This window comes from Aulonocara stuartgranti (assembly GCF_965226115.1).
Source record: "Aulonocara stuartgranti genome assembly, chromosome: 17".
In the NCBI taxonomy this organism is placed as follows: Eukaryota; Metazoa; Chordata; class Actinopteri; order Cichliformes; family Cichlidae; genus Aulonocara; species Aulonocara stuartgranti.
The window spans coordinates 30,487,865-30,504,473 of record NC_138953.1 but is presented as its reverse complement, the minus strand read 5'-3'; the positions used below and the strand labels follow the sequence as shown (position 1 = coordinate 30,504,473).

The following is a 16,609-nucleotide window of genomic DNA, read 5'->3' as shown; positions in this document are numbered from 1 at the left end:
GTTTGCCCCCTCACATATACTAATGTGCCACAAACAGAACTTTAATATCACCAACCATTCCCATTTTATTATGGTGTATCCATATAAATGGCCCACACTGTACATTGTCAGCCACCCTTGAATGGCCTGTTAAGTTGCTGCAGTTTAAAAAGGTCTATTGTCGGCACACACTACTGCCTCAGTAAAAATTTGATTGGCCACATTACCCATATTTATAAACAAGCCTATGGAGTATGATCTATAAAACTGATAACAATTTGTTTCAGTTTGTCATCACATGTTTTATGTATAGAGTATCCAATGCCATTACCTATAATAAAAAATATGGTAGTCTACCAACCACTTATCTTTGTGTTTGGACACTCATGCAAGAGGGACATTAATTTAAAGAAAGACAACAGGGGAACAACATGCATGCCAACAACATGCCAGCTACAGACTACACTTAACTGTTCTTTAATGCAAATATCTAATAAGTCGATCAAATGGCAGCAACTCAGTGAATTTAGGCATGTAGACATGGTCAAGATGGTCTGCTGAAGTCCAAACTGAGCATCATAATGAATAAAGGTGATTTAAGTGACTTTGAATGTGACATGGTTGTTAGTGAGTATTTAAAAAAACTGCTGATCTGCTGGGATTTGCTTATGTAGCCATCTCTATGATTTAGAGAAAATAGTCTGAAAAAGAGAAGATATGAATTGAGCAGCAGCACCTATAAGGGCGAAAATGCCTTGTTGATGCAAGACATCAGTGGAAAACGGACAGTCTACTTAGAGCTGACAGGAAGGCAACAGTAACTCAAATAATCGGTCTTTGCTGTATGCAGAATTGCATCTGTGAATGTGCGACACATCAAATCTTGAAGAAGATGGTCTACAGCAGCAGCGGGCCACTCCTGTCAGCTAAAAACAGGAAACTGAGGCTACAGTTTGCATGGGATCACCAAAGCTGGAAACCAGAACATTAGAAAACTGTTGCCTGGTCTGATAAGTCTTGGATTTCAGCTGTGACATTTGTATGGTAGGGCTATAAACAACAAGAAAGCATGGATCCATCTTGCCTTGTAATAAAGGTTAATGCTGCTGCTGCTGGTGTAATAGTGCTGGGGGTAGTTTCCTGGCACATTTTGAGCTTTTTAGTACCAAATGAGCATCATTTAAACACCACAGCCTACCTGAGTATTGCTGCTGATTTATGACCACAGTGTGTCCATCTTCTGATTGTTGCTTCCAGCAGGATAACGCACCACGTTGCAAAGCTTAAAGTATTTAAACTGATTTCCTTGACATGATAATGAATTCACTGTACTCAAATTTCCTCCACAGCCACCAGATCTCAATCCATTCGAGCATCTTTTGGTTGTGGTGGAATGGGAGAAGTTGAATTTATCATGTCAATAAGAACTCAAGTCTCTGAGGAATGTTTCCAACACCTTTTTGAATTTATTCTTTGAAGAATAGGGCAGTTCTGAAAGCTAAAGGGATCCAGCACAGTAGTAGCAATCATAGTAACAAAGAGGCCAGTGCATGTATGCGTATATAATTCGGGCAGGTCATAAACACAGCACCCTTCTGCACTTGTGGTATTACAACTTTTCATAGAAGTCCACTCAGGATGCTATGTCTTTCAGTATGAATCGGTATTTCTAATAAAACATAATGTATCATTAAGCTTTATTTAACTACATACATGCACCAACATATAGCTTGAGATAAATACTGCTACGATACACAGATATTAAACTCTCATGTCTTTGCATATTATACTGTACACACCCACCGAGAGAGAGCAACAGTAAAACATCTGCTCCTGCTATTATGAAAATGCTATAAAACAATTTGGCAGTGCACATAAAGCATTATGGCTGTGGTGGACGCAGGAAGGGATCAAATTGATAACAAACAGTTTAAATAGCGACATGCACCATCACACAGAGGCAATCAGGCAAGCATGTAAGTACCATGTACAACCACGCACGCACACCAGTAGTGCACAACAGCTGTGGGACTCCTACTCCCAAGCTGACCCAGATCACTGATGCTAGGGATGAAGTCTAAGCTCTGAAACTAAAGGGGATGATCGGACAACAGCTAACCTAGTCGAGAACACACTTTTGAGGAGGTGGGTGTATCATCAGTCTACAATCGGAGTCTACAATCGAGAGATGGCTTCATGAATAGAAATAGAGTGGTTTGCAACAGGGTGCAAATCACTGGTTACACTCGAGAACAGGAAGGCTAAATTAGTCTTTGCCAGAAAACCTATAAGTGAGCATGCTCAGGAAATTGGACAGATGAATCCACAATTCACTTGTACCAGAATAATGGGGAGAGAAGATTATGAAAAAGAAGAGAAATAGCTCATAATCCGAAAAGTATCATTTTTAGTGGAAGTGGCATGCTTTGAATGATGCCAGTGTTTATTGATGATGTGACTTCTGATAGAAGGAGCGAGATGAATTCTGAGGGATACAGGGCTGTACTCTGTGCTCAGGCTCAGACAAATGCTGCAAAACTGATCAGATGACACTTCACTTTTTTCATTCCAATATTAAAAATATCCTTTTTATGTTATGTTGTCCAATTTCTTTTGAGTATCTGAAAATGGGGGAGGGGCTTAAAAACATCTGAAATTCCTAAACAGCTTATGCAATACTTTTGATAAATTCCTTGAATTAAATCTGGAAGTCTGCACTTCAGTCATATCTTGCTTTTTGATTTAAAGTCCACTGTGGTGGTGTGCAGAGGCCAACTATCTGCATTTAACTGCATGTTCACACAGTTCGGACATGCAGGGATTTAGGCAGCACACAAGTGTACACCAGAGAGAATATGTGTATATTTATTATTTAAGTGAGACTTTTATTATTGGAGAACCTACCATTTGTTCTTCTTTAGTTAACTAATCGAGTTAGCTCCTGGCTCAGTTTTAAATGTCATATTCTTGTTTTTATCTGTGCAGGTGACAATAAAGGAATCTGAAGGTCTTATAAAATGCACTTTTCTATCAAAAAATTCCTTTTTTTTTCTAATCTCAATTTTAAATGTAGCTTGGCATCCTTACTTTATGATTTACATGCTAAACACACTTCTACTAACACTACGGTACTAGAGCAGATATCCCCAAAGAAAGTATTACTCACCTGTGCTCCTGCAGAGTTGGCTTATTGTCCCAGCCTGTGTTTGAAGAGTGAAAGACTGAGACTAGGAAAGTGAGAAGAATTACACAAATATTTTCTTGAAATTTAAAGTAGACCACTGCACAATATCTTCCTTTTGAGAATACAGCAGTGACAAAAGTGATCTGGAGTCCCTATACAAATCAGAGACTCCGCCTCTCTGGGCAAGGGCACACACACACACACACACACACACACACACACACACACACCAGAAGTCATTGATTACTCTAGGCCAGGGCTAATAGTCAGCCCTTACATTTAGCTCCATCAGCTAAAGCAATGGTCTGGAACCTCCGAGTCTTAGAAAAAAGAATATGTGTGCATGTATGGGCATCATCCCTTAATAAAAATGTACTCATAAAAAGTCTTAAAAATATTATCCATCCACCCTGACATTCACAAAGATCACCATTAACTCTTTTATTTGAATCAAAGTTTAACTCTGCTACACCGCTACTGAAGTTAATGGTAAGTAGAATCCATGACAAGGCTGGCTGAGGAGAGGAAGCAGGAAGGGAGAGGAGAGGAAGCCTAGTTTTCCCACACTAATCTACTGGGAGGGAGAGCGCAATGAGACTGTGTAAAAAGTGATGTTTGACGTTCCTGACAGTAAATAGCACTTGTGAAAGCAGACTCGGTGCCAGTTCTGGTGATTTTAGCCATATCACATGATCCAAATCTGCAGGCTGATTTTGTTTACATTTGCATTTCTATACAAGAAATCTACTTCTCATCTATGTACACGGCTTATGGCATTGTGAAACCTGCACAGGTTTTTGTCTTGAGTGTTTGGGACACTGAGTTTATGTATAATGAAATGATCAAATTGCCATTTGAAGGCAAGAGCAGTTTCACAAACACAACATCCATTAAGCGGGTACTTCCTGTGCTGATGTGGACGTGATTTATACATAAGCCCTGAAAGTGCGACCAAATGTTCCAGCGTTCCAGTTAAAATTACGCTGATGCCAGAAACCTTATTAAACTGTATTTTACTGTGTCTTTAGTTAACCGTCAAAAACAGGGAGCAATTTATTACTAAAAAAACTCACGCTGTATGATCGAGGTTGGTCTGTTCCATACACTTCACTAGGTACACCTTGCTTGTACAAAGCTTGCGCCCTTTGCCTTCAGATGTGCCTTAACATATCACAAAGGTGCTCTATTGGACTGAGATCTGGTGACTGTGGAGCCCATTTGAGTACAGCGAACTCATATTTAGAACAAAGTTTGAGATGAGGTTATGTTTAAAGCATGATCTCACATAAAACAAATTTGCTAACAGGGTATTGTGAGGTTATAATTATTATACACATTGGTTCATGGTGCAGTCAGATAGTTGTTTATACTTGAATTTGTAGTGTAGGCTGTAGAGGTGGCAACTTTAATCTGCCCTCATCTTTTTTTGTAATGAAATAGAAAAGTGAGCTGAGCCACCATCAAAATTGGATCCTGCTTGGTTGTAATAAATGTACCTTAAATAACTTTTCTTCCTCATTCTCACGGTCAATTTAAACTTCAGAAAGTCCTTTTGACCATGTCCAAATGGCAATACGCATTCAGTTCCCACCTTGTGATTGGCTATTTAGATATTTACATTACTAAGCAGTTAAACTAGAGCACCTAATGTAGTGGCTGCTGAGCGTAAATTTACTGAAATTACTTCAGGTTGTGCCCAACAAATATATGAGGACAACAAAAAAACAACAACAGACAGTTTTTTTTTTTTTAACATTTAATAGCCAATAAAAATATATTCCAGTTTATGTAATGGGAAAACATCCCAGCCAAAAAGAAAAAAAAAAAAGCCCATAGAAACATTTTAATATTCTGGTTACAGAAACAGTACAGATGAGTTTTGAATTAAAACAGCATCTGACAATATCCTGTAAAATCTTAAACTTTACATTCTGATATACCTTTAAATACATGCTGGTTATTTGTACAATTTTCTTCTTGAGTAAAAAAATAGGGAATAAAATCTTCCTCTGAAAAAATGTAGGCAATTTAAGTGCCGAATGAGAAACAACTGAATGAGAAATATCACTTTACGTGGCAAAAGTAGTTTAACAGTATTGTGCAAATGCAATAAAACCTTTTAAATTTTATGTTCAATCTCCACCGGGTCTACAACAAACCTGAACAATTAACAATGTTGCTGTTGATGATTTAATTAACCAAATTTTCTAAGCTTCAGATTATTAAATCATATTAATAGACCACTCTAGGCTTCATTTGTTTAGAACCGTTTATCAGCTTAGGTGATATTTAATTTTCTGAAATCTCTTTACATAAAGCGAACACAAATTCCTTACTATGCGACGTAAACCAATCACCTTTATGCCACTTGATTTAAAACACAGGTATACCTCCAAACTAGTTCTCTGTGAGGTAGTGCAGGTTGTCAGGCTCCTGTAATTTTCTTGTCTTTTTAAGCTGGACTGACATTGACGTTTTCCTTCCTTTCCCTTTCCTTCAAACACATTATAATATTCAGAAAGTGCTGCAAAAAAAAACCCTTTTCTTTCCTTCACAATTTCAGCGATTGCCGGATAAAGTTATGCCGCAGGCTTGCTCGTCCACTTCAATATGCACCAGCTGACAACAGTTAGTTAACTAAAATTACAATGTAGACACTTATCACTGCTCGTGTCTGTTAAAAAGGATAGGAATAAAAGTCATCACGACAATGTAATAACAGATTTAAAAACCTGCTGGTGGTAAAATACACAAACCTGTTATGCCCAAGTAAAATAATAAGAGATTAAAATAATATCTGAAGATGTCTTTTAGCTCTAGACTAGGAAGACTTGTTTGTTAAAGGCTGGCTGGTGTGAGACAACTGACTGAAAGGAAATATTGCTACACTTACTGGAAAAGAAAGAGTATCAGAAACATCCTGGAAAACTGGAAGGTTTGCAGCATGTTTTGTTTTTGCTAAAGACTCAAAGGGTGAGGTCAAGGGTAAAATCTGTATTCAACAGACTAAACCAAATTTTTTTTGAACATGATGTTACTTGTGATAGCTTTGTGCAACAAGAGACTTGGCTTGGAGCAAACAGAGTCAGGCTTCCTAACGATAGAGTGCAGAGGAGGTACAGAGTGTGTGTTTAAGTACGTGTGTGTGTGATTTGGAATAGGAAGTGGTGCATCCATATGAGGTGTAAGAAGTAGCCTCCGGGAAGGGTGCGTGTGTAGAACGAGGGTGTGAAGCTGCATCAATACTTGTTGCTGGAGTCCTTAGCAAAGCGGCTGGCATAGGCTTCATAGATGGAGTCCAGGAATGAGCTGTCGTTCTGAAATACACAAGCAGGCAACTTCATACAAAATCCTCAAGTGTGTGTGTTTGTTTTTGCTTATTCTCTGTTTTTCTCTTTGCAAACAAAACAACTGCACTGATTTGGCTACAACGTGAGCACAACAACTGGACAGCGAGCCCCGTTGTGAAGCCATAATAGACCACAAACTTTAAGGAATAATCACCTGTATCAGATGCAGCAGTGTGGCTTGAAGCTGACTTCTGGAAAGGATTCTGACCTCCTCCTGCAGAGGGGGTCTGGGCACAGTTGAGGGTGTGTGGGAGCTCTCCTGACCAACTGCAGACAACCCACTGCTAGGCTTTGTCTGAGTGAACATACTCGGGGAAAGGAGCAGATTTGGGGCAACAGTGGCTGGTATCCTCTGAGGCGAGATCACCTACACAGACAGGGAGCACTGTACTGTTGCAGCTATCAAGTCACCAATTTAACTAGCATTTGCCATTTGCTCTGTTTATATAATTGATAAAATCAACTACTAACTGTTTACACTGGGCTTTACCTGTAACTGCAGCGCAGCTTTCTGACCTGCAGTGGCTACAGTTGGGTTTGGAATTGTGCCTAAAATCACGCATGCACCCTGGTTTTGGGCTGGCCCCAGGAATCGAGGAGCCAGTCCTGGACAGATCCGAGGTGGCTCACTAGAGGCCAGGCTCTGCTCCTGCTGGACCAACTGGAGCTTTTGGAGGAGCTCATGAGGTGACACCATACCTGGCACGTGAGACAATCCTGACGAGAAAGCACGAAGGTACCAAAAACAAGAATTACTTTTAATGAGCAGCTAAACAGGTGCACCTAATGAAGTGGTTGGTGAGTGCACTCTACAGTAAATCATTTCCAAAAGTGTGGATTTCCGTGCATTGTGCATGCATGTACATGTATGAGCTCCAGTCCTGTGGGAAACACTGCAATGGAACTTACTACAGATAATGTGTCTTGTAACTGGGAAAAAAAATAGTTCCTCTGCAGTTTCTTAATTTAACTACTGTTTATATGTAGTTTCAAATTATTGGAAAAACTGGTTAGAGCTTCAGTAATGATCGGCTTAAGTTTGTGCACAACACTAAAACCCTGCTAGTTAGCGACTGCAAACAATAAAAAACTTGAATACTATACCTTGTGAAGGTTGAATGACTTGATTACTGGTCACCTGAGATAACAACAAACCTGGTAAAGCAAGGAGAATCCCATTAAAACTATAGAAAAGTTATTCTTCCCATAGTTTATTAGCATTGTAATTATAAAAATGTATGTAGCACACTGATTCAGTACAGGGTTAGCTTGTTTGTTTGTGAACACTTAACACAAAAGATTTTCCCACCTGTTCCCTGTGCAGCTGGAGCAGTCTGGCTGTTTTGCTTAATTTCAGGTTGAGAATTGGACAAGCTGATAAACAGCTGCTGGCTTTGTTGTGCTTGAAGGTGAGAGCGTGACACAGAATTCACCATTACAGGCTGGGAGGAGAGATGAGGGTTCTGCTGTAGAGAGGAAGGGTTGGAGCAACAATTAGGGGCCGCAGAGGAGAAAGAGGTGGTGGGTAGAGGAGGTGGTTGGGTTTGGAAAAGTCTCCTGATTGGATCAGGATGAAGCTGATGCTGGTGATGGTGTTGTTGTTGCTGATGGTGGTAAAGATGATGGTGGTGGTGGTGATGCTCCAGCGGCACCCCGTTGTCACACAGCCGGTTCTCGGGGGACTCGGACACGGTCTGAAGCACCCCTCCCACAGTCCCGACACCTCTCTGTCCCTGCATGAGCTTTGCGATGGCCGGGCAGTGCTGCTGCTGGTGAGCGCTTGAGGGACTCTGCAACAAGCCAGAAACAACATTTGCTCCATCTTCCACAGCCTTGATTCCTCCATCAGAGGCCACATTTCTGCCAGAGTTCACTGTATCATCGTAGGTGAGTGTGCGAGCTACAGGCGGGCGAGATACTTTTCCCGCTGATGATCCCAGTGCTGGAGCATTTGCAAAAGGGTCAGAGTCAGGTTTAGTTGAACGTTGCTGAGAGCCAAACAGAGTAGCCAAAGAAAGAGACTTGGGCTCAGCACCTTCATTGTCCTAGATGAGAGAAGCACAGTAGAATAAGAAAGATGATGAGTTAGAGGCACAAACAGAAACAACACTAGCAGGGTTTTATACACAACAATGGAAGAAAACCATTACAAACTCTCTTTTGTACATGAAAAATGTGATTTTAACAGGGTTAAACTGGGTGTTCTACCTGAGTGTTTGGTTTAACGGGTATTGGTTTAATCAGGTGGGGGTTTCCATAAAGAACACTGCTGCCACCAATCTCCTTTGGCTCTGAGGTTGATTTTTCCTAAGACAGGTGCACAGAGAGAATAGACAAAGGACAGACAATTAACAAAATAAGTAAATAAATACATAAAAACTATATCACAAAAATTGCCAAAAAAGTAGATTACTATAAGTGACTAACTGAGGATCCTAGAAAATACTCCCTGCATCCTATAGGTCTAAATGAACAAATGTAAATGCAAAGATTATTAGGGCTTAGCTGTTCCCAGCATTTTAATCTGTGTTGTTCTAATTGTTTTATTCTCTTCAAAATCCTACAGTGTGCACATACCTTATCATACTCTGTGCGGGCTTTGGTTAACATCTGGATGATGTCCACTCCCTTTGCTTCACCTTTTCCCCCTCCCCCTGCTCTTACTTCTCCTGGGGATAACCAACCACCCTGGGACTGAGCCAGGACCTGCTCCTGCTGGGTCAGACTGCACACATGAATAAAAGAGTCTTCTGTCAAGCTTTGGCAGCTGGTCCATAACTCATTAGTCATTTTTAAGCACACCAAATCTTGTTTTGAAGATCATCCAATTACAGTTACTTACATCTTCATCCTCTGGGCGATGCGCTGACAGTCCTCCTTATCATAGAACCAAATCCCATGGATTGCCACTGGGGAAGAAGACAGAATTGAACTTTTGAGCACATTACATTAACAAAAATCCAGCAAATTATTTGCAGTAATGACCCTGTTGAAAATCTAGTTAGCTTGGTGTAATAATAAAACTGTCTGCTCAGTCCAGGTCAGCAGACAACAAAATGAGTTTCCCAGACAATTGAATGAATGTGTAGCCATGCTGTAGCACAATTTTGCTGCAATGACGTCAGTGCAGACCTAACAGATAGATAAACTGTTTATTATTAGCCCTGGTGGGTATAACCCCAGGGTTTAAAATGAGTCATTTCCCAGCCAAGCCAATAGGAACAAAAGCCAGCGATGCAATTATACAATGAAACATGGGCCCCAGGAGTGCCCTGATCTACGTAAACACGGTCAGCAAGGGAGGAAAAAGACACTTGCCCAGTTTTGTAGATGGGATGAACTATTTTACAAAGTGATTAATTTTACTGTTTGCATTTGTGCTTTCTTTTGAAAAATTTATCGTTGTTGCATAACCACTTAATTGCAGCCACTAAGGAAGGGCTTAGAATTTTGCATGGAAAAAATTAATTTCCCGTGATGTTCTAAAGAAGCCCAGATCCTGAAGTCGTTGAACTTTTTCCTTTATCAACTTGGATGTTCAACCTGCATGACAAGACATGTGAGTGGAGGGCTCTAGCAATACTCATGGTGCTACTCTGCCCAAGACAAAAACAACTTTGCTGCCGTTTGTTGATGTCTGGGGAAGATCCCAATCCCCAAAAAGAAAAGAGGCAAAGAGTAAAATATATGAGAGTAAATTAAGTACAGAGAAAAACTTAAGTAACGCAAAGATAAGTAAATAAGGTAAAAAAAAAAAAAAAAAGAACAATCAGTGGGGTCTATACCATGACTAAGTTCTTATGTAATCCAATTGAATACAAGACACATTCCCACACACACACACAGACATGAACAAAAATACACACCCACTTGGCTACAAATGGGGCTGGGTAAGGCATCGAGGTCAAAGTGGATGAGGGGAACAGACAGAGAGGGAGAGGCTGAGACACATACGTACACAGAGAGTTCAGTTGAGCCTGGGAAAATAAGCCCAGGACCAAATAAGTAACTGCAGTGGGAGGCTGACTGGTGGAGCCAGAGCCACTTAGTGCTCAGTGTGCTCACAGGGGATGAGACTATTCGACAGAGACGGAGAGAGACACGGTGAAAGTCTGACAGCTGGAAAATGGAGGAAAAATGAGCAAGATGAATGGAAAGAAGTGAAGTGTGTTACAGGGGAGATCGTTAAGCACATCAAAATAGAAACATGTCAGTGAATACTAAAAAGAACCTGTGACATTTCAGACATTAGACACTCCATTTGGCCAGCATGTTGCTCTCTCTCAGTCTCAAAGAAAGGGAGAAGAAGATAAGATAAAAGATGTGCATGTGCTTTTAAAATAGAAGACTTCCACACCAACAGGACCTGTAGAAACTATATCAACAAGATAGGAAAGAGAAAAAAAGAGTGAGGGCGATAGAGCGATACAGAGAGAGAGCGAGCGAGAGAGCCGAAAAGTGGTTGTGGCCATAAGGTTACAAATTCGAGAGGGAGAAAGAGAGAGCTCCACTCGACACTGGAAATTGAAAGAGAAAGACAGAGGGGTTTTTGAAATGTATGCCTCGAGCAAAGTACCAAACCAACTCGACCGGGAACTCCACTGAACGGCCACGTGGGACGACAACTTCAGCAGGACTACAACTTAAGCTTGAGACTGATATCAGGAAGAGTGACAGCTTCAAAAACCACCACAGACACAGCCTGTCTGTTACGGTTTGAACAAAATATATTGGAAACCCAGCAAAGCCTGTAAGTGATTCACAACTGAACCTGTGTGGTCCTTTGAAACCCTCTGCGCCTACGATATAGCAGCCCATCAGAAAGCACCAGCCTTTAGAAACTCTTCAACGGGACACTTTAAAAAAAAAAAAAAGTCTTGTGTTTTATGTTTGAGAAACAACGCTTAAAGTTGACATTTCAGTTACTCTGTTACTGTGAGACTGTTTACCTTTAGTAGAGTCATAAATTCAGCCAAATTTACAAGCAGAAGTGATGACCAAGATAAATTTGGTACACTTTCACTGCAGTATGAGATCACCTTTGTGAAGGAAGTTCATAGTATCAGTCATGAGGAAGAGTAATAACATCCTTTTCGCCAGCGTTTAGTTTCCTGGAGGTTTTTCAGGAATTACGTGCTCCTGAAGTAAAGCAAACTGATGCTGTTGCATGAGAGGACATTTCAGGGAAAACTGGAGGAGGAGTAAATATTGACATTCACAGCTAGTAAAGTCTCGTATACCACTTCTGTTACACCTTCCTCTTGAGACTTAACTGCAAGGATGTTCAAATTGCTCTTCTGCATCTGAAACCCTCATAATAAAGAACTACTGGGAAACCTGTATGTGTACAACCTGATATTTACACAGCGCCATCAGTAGATCTGTGGTCCTAAAGAAGAAAAAGGAAGCGGAGCATCGCGTTTGGCATCTATTGGCCAGATAAGTAATTACTGGCACTGCTTTTTAATATCAGTTCTGAGCAATTTTTACGTTGTGGAGACAGAAAGAGGTAATATCATCATCGGACTGTGAGAACACTGAGAGATCATGCTGAGGGGCCTGTTTGAGAGGAAACCTAAACATGAGAGGCTGCAGGAGGAACCCGAAGTCAGATTTAGAGGATTGCTGGTGACAGAGAGAGACCTGGGATATCGATACATCCCACCTGGAGGTAAGAATCTCCATATAGCCATTGATGTACTTCTTAGATATATGACATACCAGACATACCAGTGGATTACATACCAGACGATCCGACCCACATCAGTGTTAAATCTAAGTGCTGATATTAGGGGTGGAAATGACTGATTAGGATGATGCTCACGACCTTTTACCTGTTTTATTTGTAGCACTTTGGTCAACATTGTTGGATGTAAAGTGCGTTATAAATAAAGATGCTATGCTATGCTATCACAGTACATCGATTTGTAATACACTAGAAGTCCACATTGCATGAAAGCATCTGTGCAACTGAAGAGTAAAAAGCACAGAAGTCAGGGTGTGTCAACTGTCATTATCATATCATTTTAACCGCACATCGATTCATCTTATTACCTCACTGATGTTTTTCCACCCACTGTGTTGAAACAGAAGTCTGTTAACTTCTCATCACCTAATCCTCATTCATTTGTTAACCACTGCCACAAAAAGTCATTAAAGCGCGACTCTGGTAAGTCAAATTTGTGAGTCCATTTGACATGCTTATGCATGATAATAAAAAGGCAGATTTTTGTTACCAGGGTACAGATAGTATAGTGCAAGAAAAAACAATACAATTTACTGCTGGACTGATAATGAGTTCTAACCAAAGCTGCAAGAAAGATTCGAAAATTTGTCAAAATCATAAAAATTAGATCATACAAGTTTTAGCTCTATATTGCTCATCAGCAACAACCAAAATTCACAAAAATCAGCTGAACAGCTGTATGTGAATAACGGGGCAACTGAACATTACAAGTGCAGATGCTAGACAGGACTCTAAATAGTCTTCCTTTTAATCATGTAGACTAAGATATGTGCCTGGATAAATAATGCCTTGCTTTGGGCAAATATCTCCTCCCTAAATATTGCCTTGTTCTTTGGTATATCTCCGTGCTTTATTTTTAGCATTGGTTGCCACTTTGTGCCAACGGTCATTCCAGGAAGTTACAGCAGCGCTGAGAGCAACATGTTTATCTAATGATAAGATTCCACGGCCCCGTCCACACAGAGGTCATGGCGCATTAGGACTGGCAGCATTACCAGCAGCTTATGATTCAGACAATGAAGAACCATTTACAGCAATATAAATTTTGGCCCTGTTTATGCAGTTTTCTGGAAGGACACCACACAAACACCATCATCCTGGAACCGCTCAGTGAATGTTGGCTTAGTCATGCTGAACTTGAGATGTTTTTCACAGCATCTGAGGTGCAGTTTGTGTGGTTGTTTTAATACCATTGTTTGTTTCTGCTACTATTGTTTTGCATAGCTCCTTTTCTGATGTTTTATCATCTTTATTCAATCATCGTAATCAAATAGAGTCATTAGGGTAGACCATTAGGTTTGCCATGTAACCACCGACTCTTTGAGTCATAACTCCTCCCCATAATTGCATTTTATCAGAGGAAACCATCATTAACTGTGTTTTGATTACTAGTTTTATATGCTGTTAAAGTTTGCTCCTTCCATGGATAAGCTTGTTAGCTCACTTTAGATTCATTCTCCATTACTGATGCTCTGACCACAGGCCAGCGTTATCACAGATCATCTTTAATGCACCCCGAGTGCATTTAAGGCTGGTGCAAAAGGTGTAATGAGGTCACTGAGCAAAGTTTATGCCAGACGCATCATTGCTCTGAGCCTTCAGGATGTTTAATAATGGCTTTGTGTCAGTAAGAAAAATGAAGCACTACAGTAAGAGGATCGAAGCAGGCACAAGGAATTCAGTGGTATCTAAACACAGCATTCCACCTGCCATTTACTAAGCCTGATGGAGGGAGACCGAGGCAGGGAGGGAGGTCTGTGTGTGCCAGCGACTTCTGAGTGTATGTATGTGTGTTTAGATTATCAGTGACAGTTGCAGCGTATCTAATCTCCGCTGGCTGATTTTGTAGTGCTGTCAGACTCTTGTCCCAGAGCCACACTCAACAATGTGTTTGTGTATGTGGGAGCCATATGTAGGTCTCGGAGTCAGCCTGATAAAATTCACTGGAGTACCTTAGCTTAGTTCCTTATATGGAATTACTAGTTCCTACTTTAATGAAGTGCATGCTGGACTCTTTGGGCACTTTTATCATGTCATCATCTTTTACATCGATATCTTGTGGATATCGATACAGTTGTCTTTTTTTAGTGTAAACATTTCAAACGATACAGAGTCTTTGAATTGACTAATCTTCAGAAGTTTAGGTAAAATACTTTACTTCCCCTTTTGGTGTGATGGTAAAAACACTAGCAGTAAGAAAGCACAGTTCACATGGCATTAAATCACTGCAGTGTATTCAGTCAGTCAGTTTCTCCTTACATCGTGCGTTGCGGTAAAGCAGGAACGGGTCCTGGAGCTGGAAGTCCAGGTCTTTGGTGAGTGGCTCTGTCAGATTCTGCATGCTGAGCCGGTTCATAATGGTAAAACCATGCCTAGGAGAGGCCAACCTGAAATTTGAAGACAGCAGAATATAGTGTCATATTCTATGTAGTCCTGTGGAAAAACTAAGTATGTCACGTAGCTTGCAGAACCACTGTCAGCAGTAATAATAATTTCACTGTCTGACTTTATCAGTCTCTCAAATCATTGTGGAGGAATTTTGGCCCACTCTGCTTTACAGTGGAGCTTCTTTTCATTGAGGTTTCCAGGCATTCATTTATGTGCAGCTCTCTTAAGGTTCCACCACAGAATTTCAGTCATGTTGAGGTTGAGGTCTGGACTTTGACTGGGTCACTGCACCATCTTCATTAGTTTCTTTTTCAGTCATTCTGTTGCAGATTTACTGCTATGCTTGGGATTATTGTCATCTTGCGTGACCCAATTTCAGCCAAGCATTAGATGTCAAACAGATGGCCCCAGATCTGATCCTCATGGTGGGCTCAATTACGACAAGGTATCCAGGTCCTGTCACTGCAAAACAAGCCTAAATCATCAACCCTCCACCACCGTGCTCGACAGCTGGTATGATGCGTTTGTTCTGATATGCTGAGTTTGGTTTTCTCAGCTCTGTGCATCTCCACTTTTGCCTCATCTCTCAAAAGGACAGGATTCTTGTGGTTTATTCAGATGCAGCTTTGCAAACCTAAGCTGTGCTGCTATGTTCTGTTAAAAGAAAAGAGGCTTTCTCTTGGTAACCTTGCAGTTTCCCTGAGCATTGCTGCACCGCCAAAACTTTTGCTTTTGTAGAGGTCACGTTATATATTATTATAGTTTTGTATATTATCAAACTCAGTTCAGTTTTGTTACGTCCCGTTCATGCCAGCTTAACAGTTTGTAATTTAGTAAATGTGTCACAAATGACAATGATTAACAGTGTTAATATTTTCATTACCTTGTATATATAAAAAGAGTACCTTCCACTTCTGTCTTCTCCTTAAAACAAATAAGACAACATTAAAGCAACTCCATGTCATAATTGCTCAACCTTATCTCTGTTGATATTAACTTGTGCACCAGCTCGCTATTCTTTCAAAAAGAAGTCCAGTATTTCGACTTTTTGTAGGTGACGAAATAGTCAAAATAGCACATTTCAGGGAACTCTCCAAATATAATGTGAAGTAAAACATAACATAGCAACAACAATTTTTATTTTTATGGAAAATAACGTTAATAACAATAGTCTCTTACTCCTATAAGCTGAGTTAGTTTCAATCTGTCAAAGCGCGCCGAACGGGCAGTGACAAAGCTAAGTTAGCACATGATACATTCACCAACCCTCCGGCTTACCCACTCATTTGTCCTGTTGTTGTAAGTATACAGGGCAACTTGGCTCGCCAGGTCCACAATGTTATTGATGTATGGGTCTTGTCGCTGCAGAGCAGCCAGACTTATATCCAGTCCTTTAGCGGCAAGAGAGCTACTGCTACCTGCTGAAGTCGCTGTCATTGTTCCCTATGGAGACGCTAGCTTGTCAACTAGCTTTAACGGCTACCGACTCACAGTAAGAAGAGGTAAAATCCAAACAAACGGAAAGGAAAAGGGAGATAAATCGATGGCTGCACAGTATTCTATTTTTCAAGTTAAAAATTGATAGTTAAAAAACTAAGTCAAGCGCTCCCTAGCTCTAACTGCTACGAGTGAGTTTGAAAATGGCCATATTTCACCGAGATTGTAAACAACGAAGACGTGAGTAGTTGCGCAGCAGCTGCCGATTTCAGCCTTGACAATCAACGTCGAGAAATCGATGGAGCTGTCCTGCAGTCAACTGCACTGAATTTCCTATATATTTCCTTATACAAACCGTCCATGATTATATCAGTATGTACATTATGCTCTCTAGCTGCAGGTAGCATTCATTTAATTATATCTCTGTCATCAGTACAGACTATACTGACGTCAGATGAGGTAATGTTATATCAAAAGGGCTTGCTAAATTATTTATATTGTCTATATATAATAATGGTATTGTTA

The 16,609-nt window shown here is 40.5% G+C and overlaps 1 protein-coding gene across 4 annotated transcripts; it reads right to left on the bottom strand.

Annotated features, from left to right (window-relative positions):
- Positions 1-5,322: 5,322 nt before the first annotated feature.
- Positions 5,323-16,320, bottom strand: dcp1b (decapping mRNA 1B). 4 transcript variants are annotated; one of them, XM_082510517.1, is made up of 12 exons: positions 15,926-16,320; positions 15,531-15,571; positions 14,519-14,646; positions 9,356-9,422; positions 9,091-9,238; positions 8,722-8,820; positions 8,433-8,558; positions 7,823-8,303; positions 7,618-7,668; positions 7,004-7,230; positions 6,668-6,880; positions 5,323-6,480 (listed from the first exon to the last, which is right to left on the bottom strand). In XM_082510517.1, exons 1-12 carry the CDS (start codon positions 16,082-16,084, stop codon positions 6,403-6,405), a joined length of 1,818 nt encoding a protein of 605 aa, XP_082366643.1. In that variant the 5' UTR covers positions 16,085-16,320; the 3' UTR covers positions 5,323-6,402. The 4 variants fall into 4 exon arrangements, with proteins under 4 accessions (XP_082366643.1, XP_082366642.1, XP_082366641.1 ...); XM_082510516.1 differs by having other exon boundaries at positions 7,823-8,558; positions 15,531-15,568; XM_082510515.1 differs by having other exon boundaries at positions 7,823-8,558; positions 15,926-16,319.
- Positions 16,321-16,609: the final 289 nt, after the last annotated feature.

Coding starts and splice junctions, on each gene's coding strand:
- dcp1b (XM_082510515.1), bottom strand. CDS start 16,084: ATGACAGCGACTTCAGCAGGTAGCAGTAGCTCTCTTGCCGCTAAAGGA. Junction 15,572..15,925: donor ACAACAGGACAAATGAGTGG/GTAAGCCGGAGG, acceptor ATTTGTTTTAAG/GAGAAGACAGAAGTGGAAGG. Junction 6,881..7,003: donor AAGCTGCGCTGCAGTTACAG/GTAAAGCCCAGT, acceptor CTGTCTGTGTAG/GTGATCTCGCCTCAGAGGAT.